At 43.5% G+C, this 26,843-nt stretch overlaps 1 protein-coding gene across 2 annotated transcripts; it reads right to left on the reverse strand.

The window, feature by feature from the left end:
• Positions 1-7,494: 7,494 nt before the first annotated feature.
• LOC110521662 (ubiquitin carboxyl-terminal hydrolase 46) lies at positions 7,495-26,265 on the reverse strand. Of its 2 annotated transcripts, XM_036968832.1 has the most exons (10): positions 25,876-26,003; positions 18,466-18,547; positions 18,281-18,361; positions 15,209-15,422; positions 14,327-14,568; positions 13,572-13,648; positions 13,390-13,473; positions 11,340-11,537; positions 10,620-10,698; positions 7,495-10,498 (listed from the first exon to the last, which is right to left on the reverse strand). In XM_036968832.1, the coding sequence occupies exons 5-10, from the start codon at positions 14,549-14,551 to the stop codon at positions 10,397-10,399; spliced, it is 765 nt and encodes a 254-aa protein (XP_036824727.1). In that variant the 5' UTR covers positions 14,552-14,568; positions 15,209-15,422; positions 18,281-18,361; positions 18,466-18,547; positions 25,876-26,003; the 3' UTR covers positions 7,495-10,396. The 2 variants fall into 2 exon arrangements, with proteins under 2 accessions (XP_036824727.1, XP_021455071.1); XM_021599396.2 differs by lacking the exon at positions 18,466-18,547 and having other exon boundaries at positions 25,876-26,265.
• Positions 26,266-26,843: the final 578 nt, after the last annotated feature.

The following is a 26,843-nucleotide window of genomic DNA, read 5'->3' on the forward strand; positions in this document are numbered from 1 at the left end:
CAGGGTCAGAACAACAGATTTTTACCTTGTTACCTTGGAGATTCGATCTAGCACCCTTTCAGTTACTGGCCCAACGCTCTAACCACTAGGCTACCTGCTGCCCTGAATGCAAGTGTACAAGTGTGTGTGCATGGACTTTGCAGATGTATTTCTCACATGTGCATAGTATTTGTTTTACAGTCCTTCTTTGGGGGGCAGAATTGGCATCTCCTCCTCTTGCCTGCCCCAGCTGCAGCCTCAGGTGTTTTAGGACAAGATTCAGCCCCCTGAAGAGCTTTCACAAGCGCTGCAGAGGCTGCTGTGCATGGGAGGCGCGCCCTTCCTACAAATGCCTTTCCCAGCTGCTCCAGGAACACCATCCTATTGATTCGCTTATCAGGCATCCAGGTAGGGTTGATCTTGTTCCATATCACGAAGGCATTGTATGAGGACACATTAATGATGTTATGGACAATGATCAGGGGCCAGCGGGAAGTCATCCTCCTGCAGTTGTAAGTTCCAATCACCTTGTCCAGGTTGTCCTCGCCTCCTATGTTGTGGTTGTAGTCCAGGATGATGGCTGGCTTCCTGTCCTCACGATCACTGATCTCAGCCACAAAGGCGATGTTTCACTTTTTCTAATGTTGTGGTCACTCTAGGAAAAGTCATCACATTTCAAGTTGAAAAATTATAATTTAGGGGGTTTTCTTTGCTGTTTAACATAGTGGTGGGTCATTTGTTTTTACCCTTAAGACAACATAAGGGTTAAATATAGCCAAATGACATTTCTGGTATGTATGTTTTATAATTTTGTTTAGGATACCATCAACACCACAGTCTTTTTTGGTTTGGAGGGTTGGTATTTTGTCCTGTAGTTCCTTCAATGTAATTGGAGAATCCAGTGGTTTCTGGTCATCTTTAATAGTTGATTCTAAAATTTGTAGTTGATCCTGTATATGGTTTTGCTGTATATTCTCTCTCTCTCTCTCTTAAACACAAACAAACGTACACAAAACATTACAGTAGCCTACCACACAGAACTGCACACAAGGGGGTGAGATCAATCTTTCCTATGTGCGTACCTTAGTTAACGTCCCCTGGGGAACGCAGCTTGTTACTGTTCAGTCAACCCTCCCTCTGTCTTTACTCTCTATGCTGAACTCATTCCAGAGTCTGAACAGGACTTCATAAGGGCATCATTATACCACAGTACACTGATATTTGTACTGCCCCCAGCACTGCCTCCATGCACTTCCAATCCAGTCATAAAGCTGTCTACTTCTGTTTTATGTTAGTGAGGAGAGGCTAGCGGCGAGCCAGGCAGAGCCCATCAGAGAAAGTCTGGAACTAGATTGCAGTCATAAATACAGCTTTGAACTATATTTTGAAGTTATGGTACACCATTACATACTCCCATTCAAATTGGTGCTGTTCAGAGAACTAACATTACGTACATTTGACTCATAAATCCAGTGGCAGAACCTATCTTGATGTAACGTAAAGCCTATAGTAACAGTGGACTTCACACTTGAAATAATAACTTGTTAATGACTATGCAGGGACAGGGGCATTGTGGTTGATGTACTCAGATGTAGGCATTCCTGTCTCACAGGGATCCCTAAGCCAACACAACCCTGTTTGAGGAGCCTTGTGACTTGTGTCCAGACATGCACCCCTCGTCTCTGCCCCTCACCCCAGTAGGGACAGGAAGATAAATATTTCTGCAGGGATGAAACTCAGGGGTTGGGGGAGGGGGCTACTGTGACTTCCTCTGACCCAGACTTCACGGTCAACAGTCCATGAAGTCTTGTGAATGATCAGTGTACTAAGGTGGCCTGGAGGGGCGTGGATGGGAGGACATGCTCTCTCTGGGGTGGAGGGGCGTGGGAGGGAGGACATGCTCTCTCTGGCCTGGAGGGGCATGGATAGGAGGACATGCTCTCTCTGGGGTGGAGGGGCGTGGATGGGAGGACATGCTCTCTCTGGGGTGGAGGGGCGTGGACGGGAGGACATGTTCTCTCTGGCCTGGAGGGGCGTGAATGGGAGGACATGCTCTCTCTGGGGTGGAGGGGCGTGGATAGGAGGACATGCTCTCTCTGGGGTGGAGGGTCGTGGGAGGGAGGACATGCTCTCTCTGGCCTGGAGGGGCGTGGATAGGAGGACATGCTCTCTCTGGGGTGGAGGGGCGTGGATGGGAGGACATGCTCTCTCTGGGGTGGAGGGGCGTGGACGGGAGGACATGTTCTCTCTGGCCTGGAGGGGCGTGAATGGGAGGACATGCTCTCTCTGGGGTGGAGGGGCGTGGATAGGAGGACATGCTCTCTCTGGGGTGGAGGGGCGTGGGAGGGAGGACATGCTCTCTCTGGCCTGGAGGGGCGTGGATAGGAGGACATGCTCTCTCTGGGGTGGAGGGGCGTGGATGGGAGGACATGCTCTCTCTGGGGTGGAGGGGCGTGGACGGGAGGACATGTTCTCTCTGGCCTGGAGGGGCGTGAATGGGAGGACATGCTCTCTCTGGGGTGGAGGGGCGTGGACGGGAGGACATGCGCTCTCTGGCCTGGAGGGGCGTGGATGGGAGGACATGCTCTCTCTGGGGTGGAGGGGCGTGGATGGGAGGACATGCTCTCTCTGGGGTGGAGGGGCGTGGACGGGAGGACATGCTCTCTCTGGGGTGGAGGGGCGTGGGAGGAAGGAATGCTCTCTCTGGGGTGGAGGGGCGTGGGAGGGAGGACATGCTCTCTCTGGGGTGGAGGGGCGTGGGAGGGAGGACATGCTCTCTCTGGGGTGGAGGGGCCTGGGAGGGAGGACATGCTCTCTCTGGGGTGGAGGGGCGTGGATTGGAGGACATGTTCTCGCTGGGGTGGAGGGAGTGGGAGGGAGGTCACTGAGGGAGAGAGAGAACCCACACTTCCTAAGATACTTTCTAAATGTAGATTAGGTGGACTAAAAGAAGAGGGATGCTGATAATAACATGTGTAAAATACCACATTATGCATTATAATTGCAATCATGAAATGTGAAAGCTTTAAATGAATGGTGAGGGAATAACATAGCAAGCATGTCTCTTGTGTTTGCTTAGCTGCAACAGCCCATGTTCCAGTGTGTGCAGACTCACCACCTTGTGTCTCTAAGATAAATTCATATCCAGTAGGTTTATGTGCTCAGCGGGAACACGTTCCCAGACACGCACCAGCGCTTGTGAGTGTGTATGTGTGTGTGTGTGTGTGTGAGTGTGTGCAGGGTATTTTATTTGTTTGTTGATAAGTCTGAGTGTGTGCTCCAATTTATAACACAGCTTGTGCATGTCTGTTGTGTGTCACACATGTGCAGTCCCACTGTGTTCATGCCTCTGCTTTCCTTTGTGGGAATGCATGACTCTGACTCATGATTCAGTGCTCCAACACAGTGTGTCTACAGCCGCTTGTTCCAGACCACTTATAGAGCACATAGCCTAAAACGTGTCGTGCTCATAACTTAACATCCAATGACATGAATACATATACATAATTGGTATGACCTCTATAGGGCACACTTTGGGACATATAATGTCAAAACCTCGTTCATTGACACCTTTACCCCCTGGATCTGATGTTGACGTAACAACCTGCGTGCTATCCTTTCATAACAACTACTGAACGGTTACAATCCTCTGAAATGTTTTATTTTATCTTTATTTAACTAGGCAAGTCAGTTAAGAACCAATTTACAATGACGGTCTACCCCGGACAACACTGGGCCAATTGTGCGCCGCCCTATGGGACTCCCAATCACGGCCGGATGTGATACAGCCTGGATTCGGATTAGGGAATGTAGTGATGCCTCTTTTACGGAAATGCAGTGCCTTAGACCTCTGTGCCACTCGGGAGCCCAAAATGAATGAATCCATTTTACAAAGTGTTTTTTCTCCTCTGAATCATTCACTTCCTGAACAGCACAGTGGAGTCCCTGTTCTTCCTCCTCACATACAGTCACATGTAAGGACGATTATATTAATAATAAGTGAGTGTCAATCTATAATACCTCTTGCACTTTTATTGCTATATATTCTGCTGAGCTGCTTCTGAAACCACATTTATGTCCTGCTGGTGAAAGATGAAAAGGCCTCAGCCAAAGCATGTCTAGCTGTTCTCATGGTGCCTGTATGGGGTTTCACACTGGGAAGAGACACACTGCATCCACCCGCAGCAGACTTATTTAGCATGGTTTAGCTCCAGACCTATTCCCTGCTAGGGTCGCAAAACTAACTGGGATTATAAATCTAGTCTAGAAGGCCTCTGAAAGGCACACAGACCCTGGTTTTAGAATGCAACCGTGTTAACATGGCTCAGCATGATGGTTAGGGAAGCTATAAGAATGGAAGGTGCTGAACAGCTTCCTCGGTTTGCAGTTGTAATGACAGTAAATGGCCATTGGAGGGCACTCAAACCTAAAAATGAAACATCCTGTGAGTGAATGGACCATCTTCGCCTTGAATTGTCAGTGACGAATAAAACTGCACCAAAAAGCAGTGCATGTTATTGTCTCACGTCAGACAGGGTGATACCTCTGTTTGCAGTGATCCAGCCACCCTTCTCTTGAATTAAGCCTGCATAGTAAAGGTTCACCGTCACAGCGGGTCTGGCAGAAGCTTGTTTACTGTTATAATCTCCACCCGGCACAGCCAGAAGAGGACTGGCCACCCCTCAGAGCCTGGTTCCTCTAGGTTTCTTCCTAGGTTCCTGCCTTTCTAGGGAGTTTTTCCTAGCCACCGGGCTGCTACATCTGCATTGCATTGCTGTTTGGGGTTTTAGGCTGGGTTTCTGTACAGCACTTTGTGACATCAGCTAATGTAAAAAGGGCTTTATAAATACATTTGAATGATTGATTGATGGGATGCACATCATGCTTGGACTGGAAGTACCCACCTCTCTCGGGGGTCCATGCCAGGAATTTACATCCAACTAAACTGCCTGCTATTTTTAAACCTCTGTCCTAAGAGCGACAAGGAATCCATGTGCTTGTTTTGTGTCTGATAAGAATGTCCCCAAAATAGAAGTGACTAAGCACCAGAGACCGTAGTGCCTCAGAATTTTGTAGTATAATAACTGTATTAAGTCATCCAGCCCGTCCATTTCCAAGGAACATTACTAATTGACATTTTACAAGCAAGAGTGCATTAACAAAAACATTCCTTTATTTGGCCAGATTAAATGACTGTAAACTTCCACGTTCATATGTCTACTTTACAACTCAAGCAAGTATTTCTCTGGTGTTTGGTTGGTGGTCACCACTGGGACAAATAGCATGTCTCCTGTGTAATATCAGGTAGTGTAATGTTGTTCAGTGCTCCTTGGTATTGGAATATAAATGCAGATAGATACACTGTCATCACCGGTTACACCTTATCTGCAGCATTACAGTTTGTTCTGTTCTCTTTATTCAATATTATTTTTTTTAGATTATGTATAATAGCATACTTATCACAAGTTCCAACTCCTTGGAACCCCAGGGGTTTTTTCTATCATGCATTCTGGGAAAATGTTGTTGCTGTGATTAGTTTGTTCCTAGAAGTTGCACTCATTATTCTCTTTTGATGGTTTGATATTTGTCCTTGTATATATTGGTACGTGGGAGGAGGAGCATTACTAAGAATGGTCCAGGGTCGGTGTGAGGCTTTCCATAGAAAAGAAAAGGAAGAAGCAGCTTCACAGTCCTCCTATGGCATTCATTGTGGGTAGTTCCTCTCCGATTGTTGACATGTATGACCAGACATAAGCACCCACCTTCCGCTCCCCTCACCCATCCTTTGCTTTCCACAGAAATGCACACACACGCACAAGCAAACACAAAAAAAACTGTTCCCAGGTCAATAAGTTACTTGTTTATACACTAGGAGGGTATAGTACTTCTTACAGAAACATCACCTACCAGATAGCAGGGATTCATGGAATTATGACAGGGATTTATGCAATTATTTAAATAAGTTATTTCATTGATTTATTTAATCAGTGACATATTTCCTGCCCTTCTAGCATTCATCAATAGCAGAACTCTGCTGCTACATCAGAGTTAATTATGTAGATAATTATTATAATGATGTGTAATTACAATAATGTGGCAGATGCAGAGACACTCAGTGCTGTAATCATGATGAGGCAGGACATTTGACCTTACTGACTAATCCCAGATCAGATCTGGCTTGGTTAGGCCCCCTGTTCTGGCTGTCTTCACTTATGCCAGACAACTTGCACTACTGTGGCCTACTGACACTCATGTTTACAGAGACAGGCAGACGTGAGGCTGGACAGACAGACACTCACACAATCATTCCACATAACTATACACGTATACCGTACCCACATTGTTGTGTGTGTGTGTGTGTGTGTGTATATATATATATGTGTCGAGCTAGAGGAGCCTTGGTTTGTGTATTAGTCCTCTACACTACAATGTTTGGCGCACAGTCAGCTGTCAGAGTACATTCACTTGATCTGCAGGGAGGGAGGTAGAACAGGACAAGGGGAGAGGGGGAGGAGACCGGGGTAAAGGGAGAACAGAGAGGGTGAGGAAGAGTGAAGACTGCAGGAGGTAATTAGAGCTGGGGATGATTGAGAGGGGAACTAAATGTCCTCAGAGCTGGGGAAGGACAGAGTCACAGAGTTGACTAACTCTGATACCCACAGACAAATACAACAAATATGACTTTCCGCACACACACAGCTATGCAGAAACATACATAAACACAGCCAGGCGTGTACACACACACACAACATACAGTAGCCCTTAAAATCATCACAATGGCAGACATTAAATATATTTTTCTGAGGCAGATGCCACCCCAAAATGCAGACCTATGGGACTGTTAGCCTGCAGAGCGGTAGGTAGCTTAGTGGTTAAGCGTGTTGGGCCAGTAACCAAAAGGTTGCTGGTTCAAATCCCAGATCTGCAACAACAACAAAAAAATCTGTCAATGTGCCCTTGAACAAGGCACTTAAACCTAGTTGTGCTGGATAAGAGCGGTCTATGAAAAAAAAAAAGGCGATCTGCCAAAACGGATGATGCATTGGCTTCTACAAGATGGGCTCTCAAGGGTCAGAGCTTCACTAAACACATTCCAATAAAACATACAAGGCATTCTTTCCTCATTTCCTCACCTTCGTCACAGATGGCTGTACTATAGAGTAGATGAAGGAAGGAGAAAGCAAGATGTCTAATAGTTCTGGAACATTCTCTTTCTCTATTGGAGTCTCCCCTCACAGGCTGTTGTACATTGTGTTCTGTGATGCTGTGGCTGGCTGTCACCACAGCAACTGCCTGGTAAACATTATGTGACAGAGGAAGTGACCAGGTTGACAACACAGGAATGAACTGTGTGCGTAACTAACGGGTAAAGGAAAACAACTGACACGACTGTGGGGATGTGAAGGACTGGCCTGGGGGTGAAGAGGATAAGAGAAGAACGAGTCGAAGGTGAGGGGGTTAAGAAAACTTTAAAAATCCAAAGAACATGACACACTAATTCTTCACAAATCCCAGTGCCTTAGTAGATAGTCCTTTTATTGAACAGAGGGCAAGGAACTCCAAAAAGTACTCAGACTGTGGCTCTCATGAAAGCATTTAAGCTCATCACTAGTAAAGTGCACTTTCAGTTTACAAACAACTAATTGGAATTGAGAGTAGCTAACTGGATCTCCCTTCAACTTCTCCTCTTACCAACATAGACATGCTAGTACAGTACGTATTCATCTCTAGGCACTGCACCAGAGTCCCATAGGTAGAACACTTCACATTTCTAGACTGTTGAGACCACGTTAGGAGTACAATAAGACAGCATCTGAGCGAGGGTGTGTGCAGAACAGTAATTGGAAGATTAGCACACACAGTATCTCTTCCCATCATAACGTTTAAAATGCCTGAAACAGCTCTGGCTAATTCTCTTGAACCCCAATGTGACTGGTTGTGACATTCCTTATTGTGTAACTATTGTGTGATGAATTGATTATGTGTTTGACTGATTGTAAAGCAGCTCCATATTTCTTTACAGGGTTTGTTTTTATTTAACTCCTCTTTCTCTTAGTGTTTTAGCTTCTAGGTTTTAAAAAATATATTTCCTACATAATGTATGTACACTTGTATCTTAGCAGAGAAAATAGTGTTCTGTAAGAGTTCCTGTCCAGTTTTGCAAGGTCATTAGTGACTCCAGATTGGCACATATTCATCATTGACTTTACCCAGTTATACTAAACAGAAGGAAATAGTCAGTTAACCATCTAGATGCTTCAGCACACTCTCACACATTACATGCTAACTCACATATAAAAAGGAGGAGGCACACTCAACCTCACACATAACCCAAATCATCTCTACTTCTAATTTAAAGAGATTCTCCAGTACATTTGTATACTTTTTATCCAGTAGTTCTGAAAGTAGCTCTCACGAGACAAATGTGTTCCCTGAAAATGGTGTACTACATCACATATGTGCAGATTTTACTCAAATGGCGAAGGTCTGAAGCTCATTGGCTAGAACTCGAATTGCTAGGGGGCTGTAGGAAAATGGCACAGCACAAATTCCAGAAATAATCGCTTTCAAACTAGGGATTTTGTGGCTAATTTAGGTAAAGTAGTCATTCTGCATGTATAAACTACACTGACACATCCAGCCCAAAGCAGGAGGTTTAAAGAATACTTAGTAGTCGCCAAAGTTCCAGAGCATCTCTTTAAAGCGAGATGCATTTGGGTCAATATTCTTTCAGTATTACAGTGAATTAGAGTGCCATAGGACAGTCTGAGCAGCACTCTTCAAATAGTCTTCAAATATCTCTATATGGCCTTTGATATAGTTCTACTCTACAGTACGTGGCCCTAACCTTATGGGATGGTAAATCATCAGTCTATATAGACCACTGGTCACCTTTACACTAAACACAACTTAATATAAGTATCTGCCAGGCACAGCTTCTGAGTAAAGACCATTGGTTCCAAGTCAAGTGCCTAACAATGGAAGGGACGAGGCAAAATAAAATGGTGATAGAACACATGTAATGACTTCAACAATGGACTGACCCATATCAATATTCAGACTATGGCGTCACTGCAGAAGAACTAAAAGGTTCTAAGTAACATCAAACCAACGTTTGCAGTGTGTGAACTGCAGCCCCATATCGCACCTAGCAAAGGAGTTCCACCTCTGTTGATCCATCTCACACACAGATACACACGACTGGGAGGAGACCAGCTGGTAACAAAACACACCAGCATTTAATATCTATATTCGCTTCAACAGGGAAGTCAACATCTTATCAGCTCATTTCACCTCCTCCTATTGCACCGATCTCACTGTGAAAAACAGTACAGTTCAAGGATGCCTTGACCCCTCCGTCTTACCTCATGTGGTTCTTTTGACAGAGCTCAGCTATCCACATACTTCAAACTAGAGCAAAAATAAATAAAAAAAGACGTTGTCAAAGTTCAATTCAACCCCAGAGAGCTCTGTATGTGAATTACCTACATGACTCTGTAAGGGGGAGATGTCACATACACAAGACAAGATGGAGTCTGACACACAATATCCTCCGCCTACCAGCACACTCAACATTACAACTCCCCAACATGAATAAAATAAGAGCAATAAATAGTGTTTTGCACAACAAGGACTAGACAGATAATGAACTGGGCATGAACTAAACCAGATTATTCTAGAGACTAGTAGAGCTGTAGTTTGTACATGCAAGCCTGGTCTTCTGTGGGACTACAATTTCTCAGCACCGCAATGAAAAGGTTTGGCTTGGTTACAACTCAAGTCAACTCGAATCCACACCAGCTTAAACTGTTAACACTGAAATATGCATTTCAGCTACACCATATGCATATACCCTCTCTCACCTAGTTTATCTTTCACTTGAACTTCCATCCCAGCTCTAGCTATACCCCAGGTAGAAGACTTCTATGGGCAGGACAAATATAAGGTCACAGGATAACCCTACTAAAATGATTTATGAGCGTGTGACATTACGTGAAAATAGACATACTATACAGATATATAAAGGATACAGACTGCTGTTGGAAAGAAGATTGTATCTGTACCAGTCCAGCCAGCTCTGTATGCCAGGCAGACCCCAGGAGAGTGACCCATGCTGGGACAAACAGGCATCACACACCAGCCTGTTGGATCTTCCTTTTCCCCCTTGTTCTTGTTGTTGTGACTGTTTGTTTTTTTGTTGCATGTGGCTGAAGGGCAAAACGCAGTTGGCAGAGTCCTCCCAGTATGCTGAGTGCAGGGAGGGAAGGGGGTTATGGGAAATTAAGTGCAGGCAGACCCAGGGCAGGCCGTGGGATAGGGAATGGTGTTGGCACACATCTCAGACAGGATTCAGGTAAGGGTCAAAGTTCCCATCGTTCTCTCTAAGAGGCTCTGGTTAGCTGGGTGTTTAATCCATTTACTCCCTGGACTGGTAGAAGAGGATGTATCCAGACTCAGAGTTCTTTGAGATGTCTGACGTCAGCCCATAGAACTCCTCGATGGCCTGGGCATCGATTTTCTGAACAAACCAGAGAGGGACACAACAAAATGATGAAACATGCTGTATGAGACATATAAAACAGGTGTGCTGGCCAAGTAAAAATAACAGTATTACAGAAAAGTATGACTGTGACACACACCTCCACGATATCATCATCAAACAGCAGCCAGAAGCCGTGACTCTTCACTATGGTGATGTAGTGTCCTCTGTTGGGTCCACTGAGGAAGAAAGAAGGGGAAAGCAGTGATATGACAAAGTCTCTGCAAAGTACAAGGTACAAGTTTGTTTGGATACGAGTAAGTGTGTTTGCATAAGAATGTGTGTCCAAAGGTGCTGAATGTATACTGAACACAAATATGAATGTAAAGTGTTGGTCCCATTTTTCACAAGCTGACATAAAAGATCCCAGAAATTTTCATTTCTCAACCATAAGCCGCCTCCAACGTTGTTTTAGAGAATTTGGCAGTACATTCAACCAGCCTCACAACCGCAAACCACGTGTAACCATGCCAGCCCAGGACCTCCACATCCGGCTTCTTCACTTGCGGGAAGTGGGGGTGCTGAGGAGTATGTCTGTCTGTAATAATGCCCTTTTGTGGGGAAAAACTCATTCTGATTGGCTGTGCCTGGCTCCCCAGTGGGTGGACCTGGCTCCCAAGTGGGTGGGCCTATGCCCTGCCATGGCTGCGCCCCTGCCCAGTCATGTGAAATCCATAGATCAGGGCTTTATTTATTTATTTAAATTGACCGATTTCCTTCTATGAACTGTAACTCCGTAAAATCCTTGAAATTGCTGCATGTAGCGTTTATATTCTTGTTCAGTATAGAATAGACATGTGTATGTGTTTGTGCACCCTACCTGCCACAGTGGACGACCACAGCGACCAGGTCATACATGCGGTCGAGGTTGGTAGCGTCTCCAGAGGTGTTGAAGAGGCGGAGCTCCAGAGGGAAGACGACGCGATACGACAGCTTGGTGTATCGGTGCAGCTGCTCCATGTACTTAAACCGCTTCAGGTGCAGGGCCAGGATCATAGGCAACTTCTTAACCCGCATCCTACAGGGACACACAGGAGTTATATACAGACATAGACAAGCAAAGAGTAAAAACACACAGAAATACAGTACCAGTCAAAAGTATGGACACACCTACTCATTCCAGGGTTTTTCTTTACTTTTACTATTTTCTACATTGTAGAAAAATAGTGACGACATCAAGACTACGAAATTACACATATGGAATCTTGTATTAACCAAAAAAGTGTTAAGTCTCAAAGCAGCCACCCTTTTACCTTGATGACAGCTTTGCACACTCTTGGCATTCTCTCAACCAGCTTCATGAGGTAGTCACCTGGAATGCATTTCAATTAACAGTTTTGTCTTGTTAAAAGTTAATTTGTGGAATTTCTTTCCTTCTTAATGCGTTTGAGCCAATCAGTGGTGCTGTTTTTTGTGTGTGTTTTTTTAACCTTTATTTAAACTAGTTAAGAACAAATTCTTATTTTCAATGACGGCCTAGGAACAGTGGGTTAACTGCCTGTTCGGGGGCAGAACGACAGATTTGTACCTTGTCAGCTCGGGGATTTGAACTTGCAACCTTGCAACCTAGTCCAACGCTCTAACCACTAGGCTACCCTGCCGCCCCGAGTTGTGCTGTGACAAGGTAGGGTTGGTATACAGAAGACAACCCTATTTGGTAAAAGACCAAGTCCATATTATGGAAAGAACAGCTCAAATAAGCAAAGAGAAACGACAGTCCATCATTACTTTAAGACATGAAGGTCAGTCAATCCGGAAAAGTTCAAGAACTTTTAAAGTTTCTTCAAGTGCAGTTGCAAAAACCATCAAGAGCTATGATGAAACTGGCTCTCATGAGGACCACCACAGGAAAGGAAGACCCAGAGTTACCTCTGCTCCAGAGGATAAGTTCATTAGAGTTACCAGCCTCAGAAATTGCAGCCCGAATAAATGCTTCACAGAGTTCAAATGACAGACACATCTCAACATCAACTGTTCAGAGGAGACTGCGTCAATCAGGCCTTCATGGTCAAATTGCTGCAAAGAAACCACTACTAAAGGACACCAATAAGTAGAAGAGACTTGCTTGGGCCAAGAAACACAAGCAATGGACATTAGACTGGTGAAAATCTGTCCTTTGGTCTGACGAGTCCAAATGTGAGATTTTTGGTTCCAACCGCAGTGTCTTTGTGAGACGCAGAGTAGGTGAACAGATAATCTTCACATGTATGGGTCCCACTGTGAAACATGGAGGAGGAAGTATGATGGTGCTTTGCTGGTGACACTGTTGGTTATTTATTTTGAATTCAAGGCACACTTAAACAGGATGGCTACCACAGCATTCTGAAGTGATATGCCATCACATCTGGCTTGCGCTTAGTGGGACTATTATCTTTTCTTCAACAGGACAATGACCCAACACACCTCCAGGCTGTGTAAGGGCTATTTGACCAAGAAGGAGAGTGATGGAGTGCTGCTTCAGATGACCTGGACTCCACAATCACCCGACAACCTAATTGAGGTGGTTTGGGATGAGTTGGACTGCAAAGTGAAGAAAAAGCAAGTGCTCAGCATATGTGGGAATTCCTTCAAGACTGTTGGAAAAGCATACCAGGTGATGCTAGTTGAGAGAATGACAAGTGTGCAAAGTTGTCATCAAGCCAAAGGATGGCTACTTTGAACAATATTTAGATTTTATTAAACACTTTTTTGGTTACTACATGATTCCATATATGTTATTTCATAGTTTTGACATCTTCACTATTATTCTACAATGTAAAAACCCTTGAATGAGTAGGTGTGCCCAAACTTTTGACTGGTACTGTACATGAAGAGACAGATACCGCAGTCATACACACCCAATCTGAGCGGGAACAGTGTTGTGTACTGACCGTTTCTGGGCCTCCTGCTTGCTGCAGCATGCCTCACAGTAGTATTTGTATTCACTGCACAAGGTCTCTGTGTTACTGAAGTCCCTGGGGAACACAACACACACAGAGGGGACTGTGTCAGTAAGCTTGATACAGGGAGTAGTTATGGTACAGAAAGATACCAGGTAACAGGTCAATATTACCTAAGACAGTGTGTTATTGATGTATTCTGCTCTACGTCCACAGACAGATCCAGGAAGTCCTCATCTTTGCTGCTCACCTGTCCGAGAGAGGGAAGGAAGGAGAAACACACAGATGAGGTGAGTCAGTGTACTTGCCTCTTCACGTGCTCTGTGACCTGACCACACACTGGCACACAAGATGAGAGCGGGTCTGTTTAATGTATTGATAGTATATGTCATTGAGAAGCACAGTGCCTGTAGCGTGGTGAAGAGGGTTGTTCAAGGCCATTCTCTACCTCCCTCCCTCACACTTCTCTTCCTCTCTGAGCATCAATGCCTCCTGCGTCGCAGATACAGAAGGAGAGAGTGGCAGAGTGGTAGGCCGATGCCACAGCCTGTGGGGGCTGGAGGATATCCGTCAGAGCTGAGAGCTTACTATTACAGACAGAGCTAATCCCTCTGTGGGAGACAGTCACTTAGCTATGCCCTGGTAGTCGATTGGCAAAGCATTACCAACACTGCTGAGGAAGGGGTTGAGTTAAAAATAAAACAAGAGACACATTTCCAATCAATAAAGTATTCTTACATAAGCGTTTATGTCCTACATAACTTGGTTGAATTAGGACCACCCATTTCAATCCCTGCCAGAGAACATAAAACCTTGCCTCGCAAGCTGCCTGATCTCGCGAGATTACATGAGATCAGGCGGCTTGCGAGGCTCCACAAAACCCACTACCCCAGAAATCACTCTATAGGGTCTACCAGCGCTGACTCACCGTCTCACAGTTGAGGCAGCGCGTCTCATTGGTCAAAGTTCCCTGGAAGATGTCATGCACCCAGGTGGGCTCCGTGGGCTTGTTCTCGGGCTCCGTCTCCGTGGTGACCGCCGTGCCGTTGTTCTTGAGGCGGCCGTTCTGCTTCTCCTGCTTCTTCTCCTCCTGCAGGATGTCTGCCACCGTGTTCAGCAGGTAGTTGAGGAACTCATGGGCGTCCTGCTGCATGTAGTTGTCAAACAGGTCTGTAGGGGGAGACACAGAGGACAGGGGCTTTCAGGGAAACTGTGTAGAAAGGTGATCAGTCAGTCAACAGGCCTGATCAAGGTGAATCAAGGCAGGTCAACGCACATGCATGCACACACAAATCTGATATGTGTGAAATGTGAAATTGGAGAGTGTGACAGTAAGCAGCTGAACAGGTCCTAGTCCACACATAGATGTCCATTGTTCATTCAGAGAGAGAGCTGCCTGGAGTCAGACAACAACCTGCTTCTATTCCAGGCCCACGCTCTGAATGTCCGCCCCGCCACCACAACATGCACCTGCCCTTCACCCCACAGTGATTATCACCTGTCAAAAACACTTCCACTTCCCCTCTAGCCCAATCTCAATCCCCAGCTCAAAACATGCCTACTGTATCTTTCCTGAATACGGTTGATTCAAGATAACTAGTCTCAGCAGTCTGAAACATCTAAACGCTGGTCTAAAACCGATCAACACACAGTCGGTTTGTCAACCAACAACAATCATATGACAACCTATACAAAATGGTAGCTATGAGGGTATTACACTATGTAGTGTATTTGTCCCCAGCCTCAGCCCTCTCCCAGACAGTCCCTGGCAGACAGTGATTGTATTTCGGTTTGGTGTAGTCTCGCTCACCATTCTCCTTGCGCAGGCGTGAGATGAACTTCTTGGGCGGGATGACTCCCACCTTTTTCTTCTGGGTGGCGATGCTGTGGAAGAGGTCTGCCAGACACGTGAGCAGGTTCTCCTTCTTCTTCTGCTGGGCCTTGTAGGCCAGCACGTTCTCCCGGAAGGGCCGGCAGAAGTACAGGGCCTGAAGCACCGAGTTACAGTAACACGTGTTGCCGAACTGAGGGGGCCAACCCGGTAGGGACAAATAGAAAAAGAGAGGGTGAGATTTTTATCACTCTGAGGACCGAAAAACGTAACATTGAAAATATGGAGAGAAGATTCATGAGTGAGTGAGGTGAGATGAGTGTTCTCACATCTAAAAAGGGATGTGACAGCCAGACTGCACAGCTGCCATCAGATACCTGTATGAATTTTAACTTAATGTAGCCAAACTAGTCTTGGTAGCAGTCTTTTTTAGCTAACATTCCACTCCTGTCACTGGTCTTTCGGGCAATCTTAGCGTTCAATATGCAGCCAGATTTACAGCACAGCTGCTGATTGGTAGTTGGAAACATTCATATTTTCCATGACAACATTATGGAACATGGGGTGCGTGCAAATTTGGTGCAATATAGAATGAGGATTTTAAGAACAACAAACAATACTATTATCACCTGCTTCGGTCATTCCCTTGTGAGAAGACAGTGTCAATGCAAGATTATGTTGTTCAAAGAGGCTATATAGGACTCCGTAATGAGAGAAATAATCATACGAAAAATATTAGCCAACAAGATTCAATCAAGCTACGTTTGCTTCAGTTGCCTCTCATTAATGAGAGGAAATAAACGCAAAACTAGCACCTGTCGTCATTCCTCGCACATATGCTGATCATCATGACTTGCTTACATTTTAAAAATGTTATGCTCATTTCAGTTGCATTATTTGTACCTCCTCTCTTATTAAGAGATGGATTCCAGACAGGCTACTTTAGGAAACTTTCTGAACGGACATAGACGGGACGGGGGGATCAATACAGTTACATATCAGGATATTTTTTTGTTGATATATGGCATCGTTATGACAATATCACAACATTATAAAAACTCCAGTATTTTCCCTTTATAGCATGTTCTTCATCTTTTTTTTTATTGTTCTTTATCTCTGGCTTGCATAGCACAGGTGGTGGTCGCCTAAATTCATTCTAGTAAGCTAGGCCTAATATATAGGCTAGCATACAAGTGGTGGATTAATAGCCCAGCCTATGAATGAACTAACTTACACATCTCTGCCACTCATTGTTCCCTTCTTGCAAAATTCATGCATCTCCACTGGCATCTCTCTCTTCCATCCTCTCTGTGTGCTTCTTATAGCTCTTGAACCAGTAGCCTTGCCCAATGTGATACCGAGAAGTAGCAATATATAAACTGAACAAAAATATAAAAGCAATATGCAAAAATGTCATTGATTTTACAGTTAATGAGGAAATCAGTCAATTTCCATAAATTGATTAGGCCCTATGGATTTCACATGACTGGGAATACAGATATGCATCTGTTGCTCACATATACCTTAAAAAAAAATGGACCTCATGATCTCGTCACGGTACTTTTGTGTATTCAAATTGCCATCGATGAAAATAGTTTTCGTTGTCCGTAGCGTATGCCTTCCCATACCATAAACGCACCGACAACATGGGGCACTCTGCTCACAACGTTGACATCAGCAAACCGCTCGCCCACACGAACCCATACACGTGGTCTGCGGTTGTGAGGCCGGTTGGACATACTGCCAAATTCTCTGAAACGACGTTGGAGGTGGCTCATGGTAGACAAATTAACATTTACTTCTCTGGCAACAGCTGTGGTGGACATTCCTGCAATCGGCATGCCTATTGCATACTCCCTCAAAACTTGAGACATCTGTGGCATTGTGATGTGTGACAAAACTGCACATTTTAGAGTGGCCTTTTATTGTCCCCAGCACAAGGTGAACCTGTGTAGTAATGCTGTTTAATCAGTTTCTTGATATGCCACACCTGCCAGGAAGATAGATTATCTTGGCAAACGAGAAATGCTCACAAACAGGGATGTATCCAAATTTGTGCACAAAATTTGAGCCAAATAAACTTTTTGTGCGTATGGAACATCGATCTTTTATTTCAGTTCACGAAACATTTACATGTTCCTTTTATATTTTTGTTCAGTGTAGTTTGGTCACTTATTTTGAGCAAATAAAACAATATATATATTTGAGGAAAGAAGCACCTTGCTCTTGCTTGCTGGATATAAAATAGGCTCCAGGGTTCACAATGAACTGCTGGGGAACTTTGAATGGCAAGAGCTTCTCTGGTGTATTGTGATCACATTGGCTTCTGGTAAAAATGCAATAAACAGGAATCTTCCTGTTCTCCCCACGTGCAATGTTTTTGTTTACAATTGAATGTATTACGTCAGAATGCCCATTGTTAGAATGCTACCAATCAAATGTATGAATGAATTAGAACATGTTCCTATCAGTCTAATTTGCATAAACATTGTGATTGGATGAAAGATGTGAGGGTTTTATCAAATCAGGATCAAATCCTCTAATCTTCTCGAGCGCATTAATGACAGAATGTTAATATTTGAAGATTGCAGAAAGGCCAGTCGCTTTTGCAAATGACAGGAGTGGAAAGGAGTGGAATGTAATGGCTGAACGGAGACGGAAACCAGGCTAGCCAAACTCCGCTTGAGTATCATCAATCTCCATCTGAAGTTTTATTTAATTAAATGTTTTTTATACATACAATCCAACGGTGAACCGCTCAACATTTCATTTACATTCCAGTCATTAAACAGAAGCCATCTGAAGGGTTGGCTAACAGAGTAGTTGGGTAACATCAGGCCCTCAAAGATTTGTTTTGTTAAGCTACTAGAAATAGAATAGCAAGGAAACTGAGACAGCCAGAGACATCAAAACTGTGTAAAGACATCATTCAAACAATGGTAGCATTACTGACAAGCCAACAAACAAAACAACCTGTTTCTCATGAAGTGTCAACACCAAGCACCTGTCCAATGGAAAACATGACTAGTGGACAGAGTGAATGACACTTACGTTGACCAATCCAAAGTAGTGTTCGTTGATTGGGAACTGCTCCGGACCAATGTCTTTCTCCAGAGCAGAGGCATTGGTGCCCTGAGGGAGACCAGAGAGAGAGAACATGAGCTCAAATGTGCACTGTTTAAACATCCTTATTAAGCATGAAATAGGCTCCACAACATCTGGAGTGCCATACTCACACATGTCTGTTCTATCTTCTTCAGGGCTGTGTTACTTATTATGGATCCCCATTAGCTGCTGCCAATGCAGCAGCTACTATTCCTGGGGTCCAGCAAAATTAAGGTAGTTATACAATTTTAAAAACATTACAATACTTTCACAACAGATTTCACAATACATTAAGTGTGCTCTCAGGCCCCTACCACATACAGTGGGACAAAAAAGTATTTAGTCAGCCACCAATTAAGCAAGTTCTCCCACTTAAAAAGATGAGAGAGGCCTGTAATTTTCATCATAGGTACACTTCAACTATGACAGACAAAATGAGAAAAAAATCCAGAAAATCACATTTTAGGATTTTTAATAAATTGATTTGCAAATTATGGCAAAAATAAGTTATTTGGTCAATAACAAAAGTTTCTCAATACTTTGTTATATACCCTTTGTTGGCAATGACAGAGGTCAAACGTTTTCTGTAAGTCTTCACAAGGTTTTCACACACTGTTGCTGGTATTTTGGCCCATTCCTCCATGCAGATCTCCTCTAGAGCAGTGATGTTTTGGGGCTGTTGCTGGGCAACACGGACTTTCAACTCCCTCCAAAGATTTTCTATGGGGTTGAGATCTGGAGACTGGCTAGGCCACTCCAGGACCTTGAAATGCTTCTTATGAAGCCACTTCAATGCCCTTGCTGATGGAAGGAGGTTTTCACTCAAAATCTCACGATACATGGCCCCATTCATTCTTTCCTTTACACAGATCAGTCGTCCTGGTCCCTTTGCAGAAAAACAGCCCCAAAGAATGATGTTTCCACCCCCACGCTTCACAGTAGGTATGGTGTTCTTTGGATGCAACTCAGCATTCTTTGTCCTCCAAACACGACGAGTTGAGTTTTTACCAAAAAGTTCTATTTTGGTTTCATCTGACCATATGACATTCTCCCAATCTTCTTCTGGATCATCCAAATGCTCTCTAGCAAACTTCAGACGGGCCAGGACATGTACTGGCTTAAGCAGGGGGACACGTCTGGCACTGCAGGATTTGAGTCCCTGGCGGCGTAGTGTGTTACTGATGGTAGGCTTTGTTACTTTGGTCCCAGCTCTCTGCAGGTCATTCACTAGGTCCCCCCGTGTGGTTCTGGGACTTTTGCTCCCGTTCTTGTGATCATTTTGACCCCACAGGGTGAGATCTTGCGTGGAGCCCCAGATCGAGGGAGATTATCAGTGGTCTTGTATGTCTTCCATTTCCTAATAATTGCTCCCACAGTTGATTTCTTCAAACCAAGCTGCTTACCTATTGCAGATTCAGTCTTCCCAGCCTGGTGCAGGTCTACAATTTTGTTTCTGGTGTCCTTTGACAGCTCTTTGGTCTTGGCCATAGTGGAGTTTGGAGTGTGACTGTTTGAGGTTGTGTGTATAGTGCGTATGTTGTAGTGTATGTATGGATGTGTCTGTGCTTATGATTGTTGCTTCACAGTCCCTGCTGTACCATATGGTGTATTTTTATCAATGTTTTTTAAATCTAATTGTACTGCTTGCATGAGTTACTTGATGTGGAATAGAGTTCCATGTAGTCAAGGCTCTATGTAGTACTGTGCGCCTCCAATAGTCTGTTCTGAACTTGGGGTCTGTGAAGAGACCTCTGGTGGCATTTCTTGTGGGGTATGCATGGGTCCGAGCTGTTCAAACAGACAGCTCGGTGCACTCAACATGTTACCACCACTCACAAATACACGCAGTTATGAAGTCAATCTCTCCTCCACTTTCTGCCAGGAGAGATTGACATGCATATTATTAATGTTAGCTCTCCGTGTACATCCAAGGGCCAGACTTGTTGCCCTGTTCTGAGCCAATTGCAACTTTCCTAAGCCCCTCTTTGTGGCACCTAACCACACAACTGAACAGTAGTCCAGGTAAGACAAAACTAGGGCCTGTAGCACCTACCTTGTTGATAGTGCTGTTAAAAAGGTAGAGCAGCTCTTTATTATGGACAGACTTCTCCCCATCTTAACTACTGTTGTATAAATATGTTTTGACCATGACAGTTTACAATCCAGGGTTACTCCAAGCAGTTTAGTCACCTCATCTTGCTCAATTTCCACATTATTTATTACAATATTTAGTTGAGGTTTAGGGTTAGTGAATGATTTGTCCCAAATAAAATGCTTTAACTTTTAGAAATATATATATATAATCTGAAACTAACTGCAGTGCTTAAAAAAAAAATTTGCAGTCATTTCAGTCGCTGTAGTAGCTGATGTATAGTATGATGTATAGTGTTGAGTCATCCGTATACATAGACACACTGGCTTTACTCAAAGTCGGTGGCATGTCGTTAGTAAAGATTTTTTAAAGTAAGGGGCCTAGACAGCTGCCCTGGGGAATTATTGATTCTACCTGGATTATGTTGCAGAGGCTTCCATTAAATAACAGTATTTTCTGTTAGACAGGTAACTTTTTATCCACAATATTGCAATATAGTAAAGCCATAACACCTATATGTTTTCCCAGCAGCAGTATGATCGATAATGTCAAAAGCCGAACTGAAGTCTATCAAAACAGCCCCCTCAATCTTTTTTATCATCAATTTCTCTCAGCCAATCAGTCATTTGTGTAAGTGCTGTGCTTGTTGAATGTCCTTCCCTATAAGCATGCTGAAAGTCTGTTCTCAATTTGTTTACTGTAAAATAGCATTGTATCTGGTCAAACACAATTTCTAATAGGCTTAAATTGAAGATATAGCAAATAGGAGTGGCAATATCGTCCACTATTATCCTCAGTAATTTTCCATCCAAGTTGTCAGACCCCAGTGATTTATCATTGTTGAAAGACAACAATAATTATTTCACCTCTTCCACACTCACAAAATTAAAAGACTTGTCTTCCATAATTTGGTCAGATATACTTGGATATGTAGTGTCAGCGTTTGTTGCTGTAATGCTTAAGTTTGCTCATCTTGCCAATGAAAAAAGTAATTAAAGTAGTTGGCAATATCAGTGAGTTTTGTGATGAATGAGCCATCTGATTCAATGAATGATGGTGTTGAGGTTACCATTTTGCCCAAAATTTCATTTAAAGGTGCTCCAAAGCTTTTTACAATCATTCTTTATGTCATTTATCTTTGTTTCATAGTGTAGCTTCTTCTTTTCATTCAGTTTAGTCACGATTTCTCAATTTGCAGTACGTTTGCGCAACCAGACTTATTTGCATTCCTTTTGCCTCATCCCTCTCAACCATACACATGTTCTTTTCCTCATCAAGTCACCGGAATTTAACCCTTTTACAGTCATTTTCTAAATGGGTGCATTCTTATTAGTAACTGGGATAAGCAATTTCATAAATGTGTCAAGTGCAGCGTCTGATTGCTTGTCATTTCACACCACGGACCAACACATATTCTTTACATCAACAACATAGGAATCACTACAAACCTTATTGTATGACCTCTTATAAACTATATTAGGCCCAGCCTTTGGAATGTTGGTTTTCATAGCTATGACTACTATATTGTGATCACTACATCTGATGAATTTAGATACTGCTTTAAAGCAAAATTCTGCAGCATTAGTAAAGATGTGATCAATACTTGATGATTTCATTCCTGTGCTGTTTGTAACTACCCTGGTAGATTGACTGATAACCTGAACCAGGTTGCAGGCACTAGTTACAGTTTGAAGCTTTCTCTTGAGTGGGCAGCCTGATGAAAGCCAGTCAATATTTCAATCACCCCAAAAAATATACCCCTCTGTCGATATCACAAACATTATCAAGCATTTCACACGTTATCCTGATACTGATTGTTAGAACTTGGTGGTCTATAGCAGCTCCCCACCAGAACGGGCTTTAGGTGAGGCAGATGATCCTGTAGTCAAATTACTTCAACCGTATTTAACATGAGATCCTCTCTAAGCTTTACAGGAATGTGTTTCTGAATTTAAACGGCCACACCTCCACCTTTGTTATTTCTGTCTTTTCTGTAGATCTTATAACCATGTATCAACAACAACAATACTGTATCAACAAATGTATTATCTAAGTGAGTTTCAGAGATTGTCAGAATATGAATGTCATCTGTTACTAGCAAATTATTAATTTCATGAACCTTGTTTCTTAAGCTGCATTTGTTAATGTGGGCTATTTTTTCTAACTTTTCTGGGACACTTGATTGTTTTTATTGCTTTACCGGGAAGGTTAGCAGAGGCCATTGTTTTTATTGCTTTACTGGGAAGCTTAGCAGAGGCCATGTACGCCTCCAACTCAATCATCAAGTTTGCAGACGACACTACAGTGGTAGGCTTGATACCAACAACGACGAGACGGCCTACAGGGAGGAGGTGAGGGCCCTCGAAGCGTGGTGTCAGGAAAATAACCTCACACTCAATGTCAACAAAACAAAGGAGATGACCGTGGACTTCAGGAAACAGCAGAGGGAGCAACCCCTATCCACATCGACAGGACAGTAGTGGAGAGGGTAGTAAGTTAAGTTCCTCTGCGTACACATCAAGGACAAACTGACTTGGTCCACCCACACAGACAGCGGTTGAAGAGGCGCAGTAGCGCCTCTTCAACCTCAGGAGGCTGAAGAAATGCAGCTTGTCGCCAAATCGAGAGCACAATCGAGAGCATCCTGTCGGGCTGTATCACGGCCTGGTACGGCAACTGCTCCGACCACAACCGTAAGGCTCTCCAGAGGGTAGTGAGGTCTGCACAACGTATCACTGGGGGCAAACTACCTGCCCTCCAGGACACCTACACCACCCGATGTCACAGGAAGGCCATAAAGATCATCAAGGACAACAACCACCCGAGCCACTGCCTGTTCACCCCGCTATCATCCAGAAGGCGAGGTCAGTACAGGTGCATCAAAGCAGGGACCGAGAGACTGAAAAACAGCTTCTATCTCAAGGCCATCAGACTGTTAAACAGCCACCACTAACATTGAGTGGCTGCTGCAAACATACTGACTCAACTCCAGCCACTTTAATATTGGAAAAATGTATGTAAAAAATGTATCACTAGCCACTAAACAATGCCACTTAATATAAAGTTTACATTCCCTACATTACTCATCTCATATGTATATACTGTACTCTATACCATCTACTGCATCTTGCCATCTTTATGTAATACATGTATCACTAGCCACTTTAAAACAATGCCACTTTTATATGTTTACATTCCCTACATTACTCATCTCATATGTATATACTGTACTCGATACCATCTACTGCATCATGCCTATGCCGTTCTGAACCATCACTCATTCATATATCTTTATGTACATATTCTTCATCCCTTTACACTTGTGTGTATAAGGTAGTTGTTAGGTTAGATTACTCGTTGGTTATTACTGCATTGTCGGAACTAGAAGCACAAGCATTTCGCTACTCTCGCATTAACATCTGCTAACCATGTGTATGTGACAAATAACATTTGATTTTGATTTGATTTGAGGTAGACATGCTCATGTTATTTATGTTAGTGCTGGGTGAGCTGCACACATTGGACTTCCTACTAGGGCACACTGCCTCAGTGCTAAAGGTATCCCTCTGGTTCATAGGCACAAAACTACTGCAGCTAGAGAATCTGGTCAAGAACTCTCTGGTCTAATAGTCATCTAGGTAAGTACAGTATATCGCAAGGAACTGACGGACCAAAGCCTCTTTATAGAGAGGTCACATGCTGCACATGTCTCTGTCTCACATAAGTCTAACCTTTGCTTCAGATATGTGAATGCCTGGATTATTTCTGACAATGACTGGCAGTCCCCTCCAGCCTATTATAGCTTTCATGTAGCTTGCCGTTTCCCATCCCAAACCCTGCTTATTCATAATACTGGAAATCAGGAATCCTTTGGTTTCATCATCTGACAAACTCACTACCAACCTCTTCACTCAGGGGGATAAGTATCACAATGCAAATATTCAAGAGCATTTAACATTCTGTAATGTAGTGACAGGGTACTTATCTCCTGACAGAGCCCATTGACTAACCAGAGCTCAGAGAGCTTCCAGATGAAGCCATGTCTTTGTTGAGAGAACATAGAGACTTCTGCTAGCGTTGTTTTAGTCTTAAAATTGCTGTCATTTTCTCTCAGTCAAAGCAGAACACATTGCTTTGTTGTCTCTGATTTCCATTTTGACAGAGTTCTCGATGTTGAATTTCTCATACAGACGCATGTACACACCGCTGAGCCTGCGCTCGTGTGCCAAAGACACACAAAGTGTTTAATCAAACTAGACAACATACACTTTCTTGTCTCATCTAAATAATAATGTCCCATAAAAGCTTACACAAACAACGGCACAAAGGAAAGTAAACAAAGACCAGATGATGATAACAGTTCCATTCAACACCAATCAAATGCTCTGCGTCACATAACATTTTTGTACTTCCAAACTTGACATCTTCTTGACTTTTGAATCCTTATCAACAGCAGGATTCAGTAGCCTAAACACTGTTCTGGTAAAGAAAGGTAACACTACATTAGCCTAGTGTACTTATTCCTGTTTGGAGTAATTACAGAGTCATAAGGACACTGCAATGTAAAATGTTACACCGAAGGACCTCCTCTATACGTTGAGTTAGTCAGATGCTCATCATGCCCATCAGTAATGCCCTTGGCAAGTCATCACCTCCATGTGAGACAATGAACCCAAAACATTTATATTAAGACATAGCATTGCAATCATAGAATAATTAAAATGTCATTAAGTCTCCCACCACTAACAGCTTATTGCACTGCCTTCACCAATCACTGCCGTGGCTCTGCAGCAGATGCACACAGGTGTGTAGGTGCAGCAGTGTGTGCACACAGGTGTGCAGGTGCAGCAGTGGGGATGGAACCATGTCATGAGACAGGATACTCTCTGACTGTCACTGATAATGTAATTGAGGAAGCTGACCTGAAAACCACTTTCACACAGCACATGGGTCCTTTAAATATAGATTAGCATAGTTTCCTGGCCATACGAGAGGACCTGTCATATTCCCTTTCTTCACTTCCAAGTTAAGTTTAGGGATCTTTAAATTCACACGAGCCTGACACTAGAAATCAACCTGTCAAAAGGTGTCAAACCACGTCACTCACCGTACTAAGAGGTGTTTGTAAAGTGTGCACAGCAAGCTTTGTGTGACAACGTTGCTGTCTGATACCAATTTTCCTGACGTCGCCAAATGACATTGCATGTGTTTATTTGGCTAGAGTAGCTAAACATGTAGGGCTCATACTCATCATTCAAGATCAAGCTACCCTTCCGAAATGATGGACCCCCCATGCATCCCTGTCAAACAAGGTCTGGTGGCTTGATACTACAGCCGATCAGCTCGAGCTCCCAGGAGCAATTCAACCATGAACCTCTCATCATCATTACACAGACAAGGTGGCCAACGGTGACTGCAGCAGACACTCGAAGGCGCTATGGCTACTTACCATATTACAAATGGAGGCGATATTTCTGACAGTCATTTAGTTTACAGGGTCCCTCTCACCGTCATATTTATAAAATAAACATGTTTCAATGCAGGACGATACTGAGAAAAGATTAAGCTGATTCGCAGCCGCGGCTAAGGCCAGACCGCAAACACAGGGGTAAAAAAAACGGGCAATGACTGTGTCGACTAGAGACCAACCCGCATGCAGTTAACACGAAATTTTAAAAAATGCAGCTTAATTTTAACGCTTTGATTACTTAATTGTCGCAGACTGCTAACGTATAATTTATCTAAAAATGACAAATGCATGAGTGACTAAACACACATGAAGTTGCGGCAGGTTGATAGCAACGGACAACAAGCTATGTAAGGAAATGTACATCCCGCCCACTTCAAAAAGCTACCGCATTTCTGTCGAATCGAGTGCTCTGATGTTTGATTGACAGAACAGACAGACTAATCAGATCCTCGGATCAGGGATTGAATGATGCAATGGATTTTGGGAGTTGTGGTGAATTTGGCTAGTAGTACATAATTTACATACATCGAATAATCACGTCACATTTCACACCAACTTGCCAACTATGGTGATACTCAAGTGTCATGCTGCTCGCGTTATATTGGTTTGAATCTTAATTTATAGACATATTTGCATTGCAAATGTTGCCATCGTCCTTTGCCATCAAAACCAGCCAATTCAATAGACAGTAGGGTACATTTGGTGAAAACACCACCCCACCCCCCAAAAGATAGAATCCCCTGTAGGGGCAACAGTGCCACGGTCCGACCCACGGACTTTGTTATGGTTTTTGTTTTGTTGACAAAGTAAAATCGAGGAGAGTCGCCCAATGTTGTGAAAAAAAGTACATATTGGGCTGTGCTAAAATATCCGAAGCGAAAAAATCTGTTTCTTGTTTGCAGTGATTTATTTGTTGTTGTAATATCGCAAATGGAAGTGGCAGTTTC

Source organism: Oncorhynchus mykiss, chromosome 30, assembly GCF_013265735.2.
Source record: "Oncorhynchus mykiss isolate Arlee chromosome 30, USDA_OmykA_1.1, whole genome shotgun sequence".
Taxonomy (NCBI): Eukaryota; Metazoa; Chordata; class Actinopteri; order Salmoniformes; family Salmonidae; genus Oncorhynchus; species Oncorhynchus mykiss.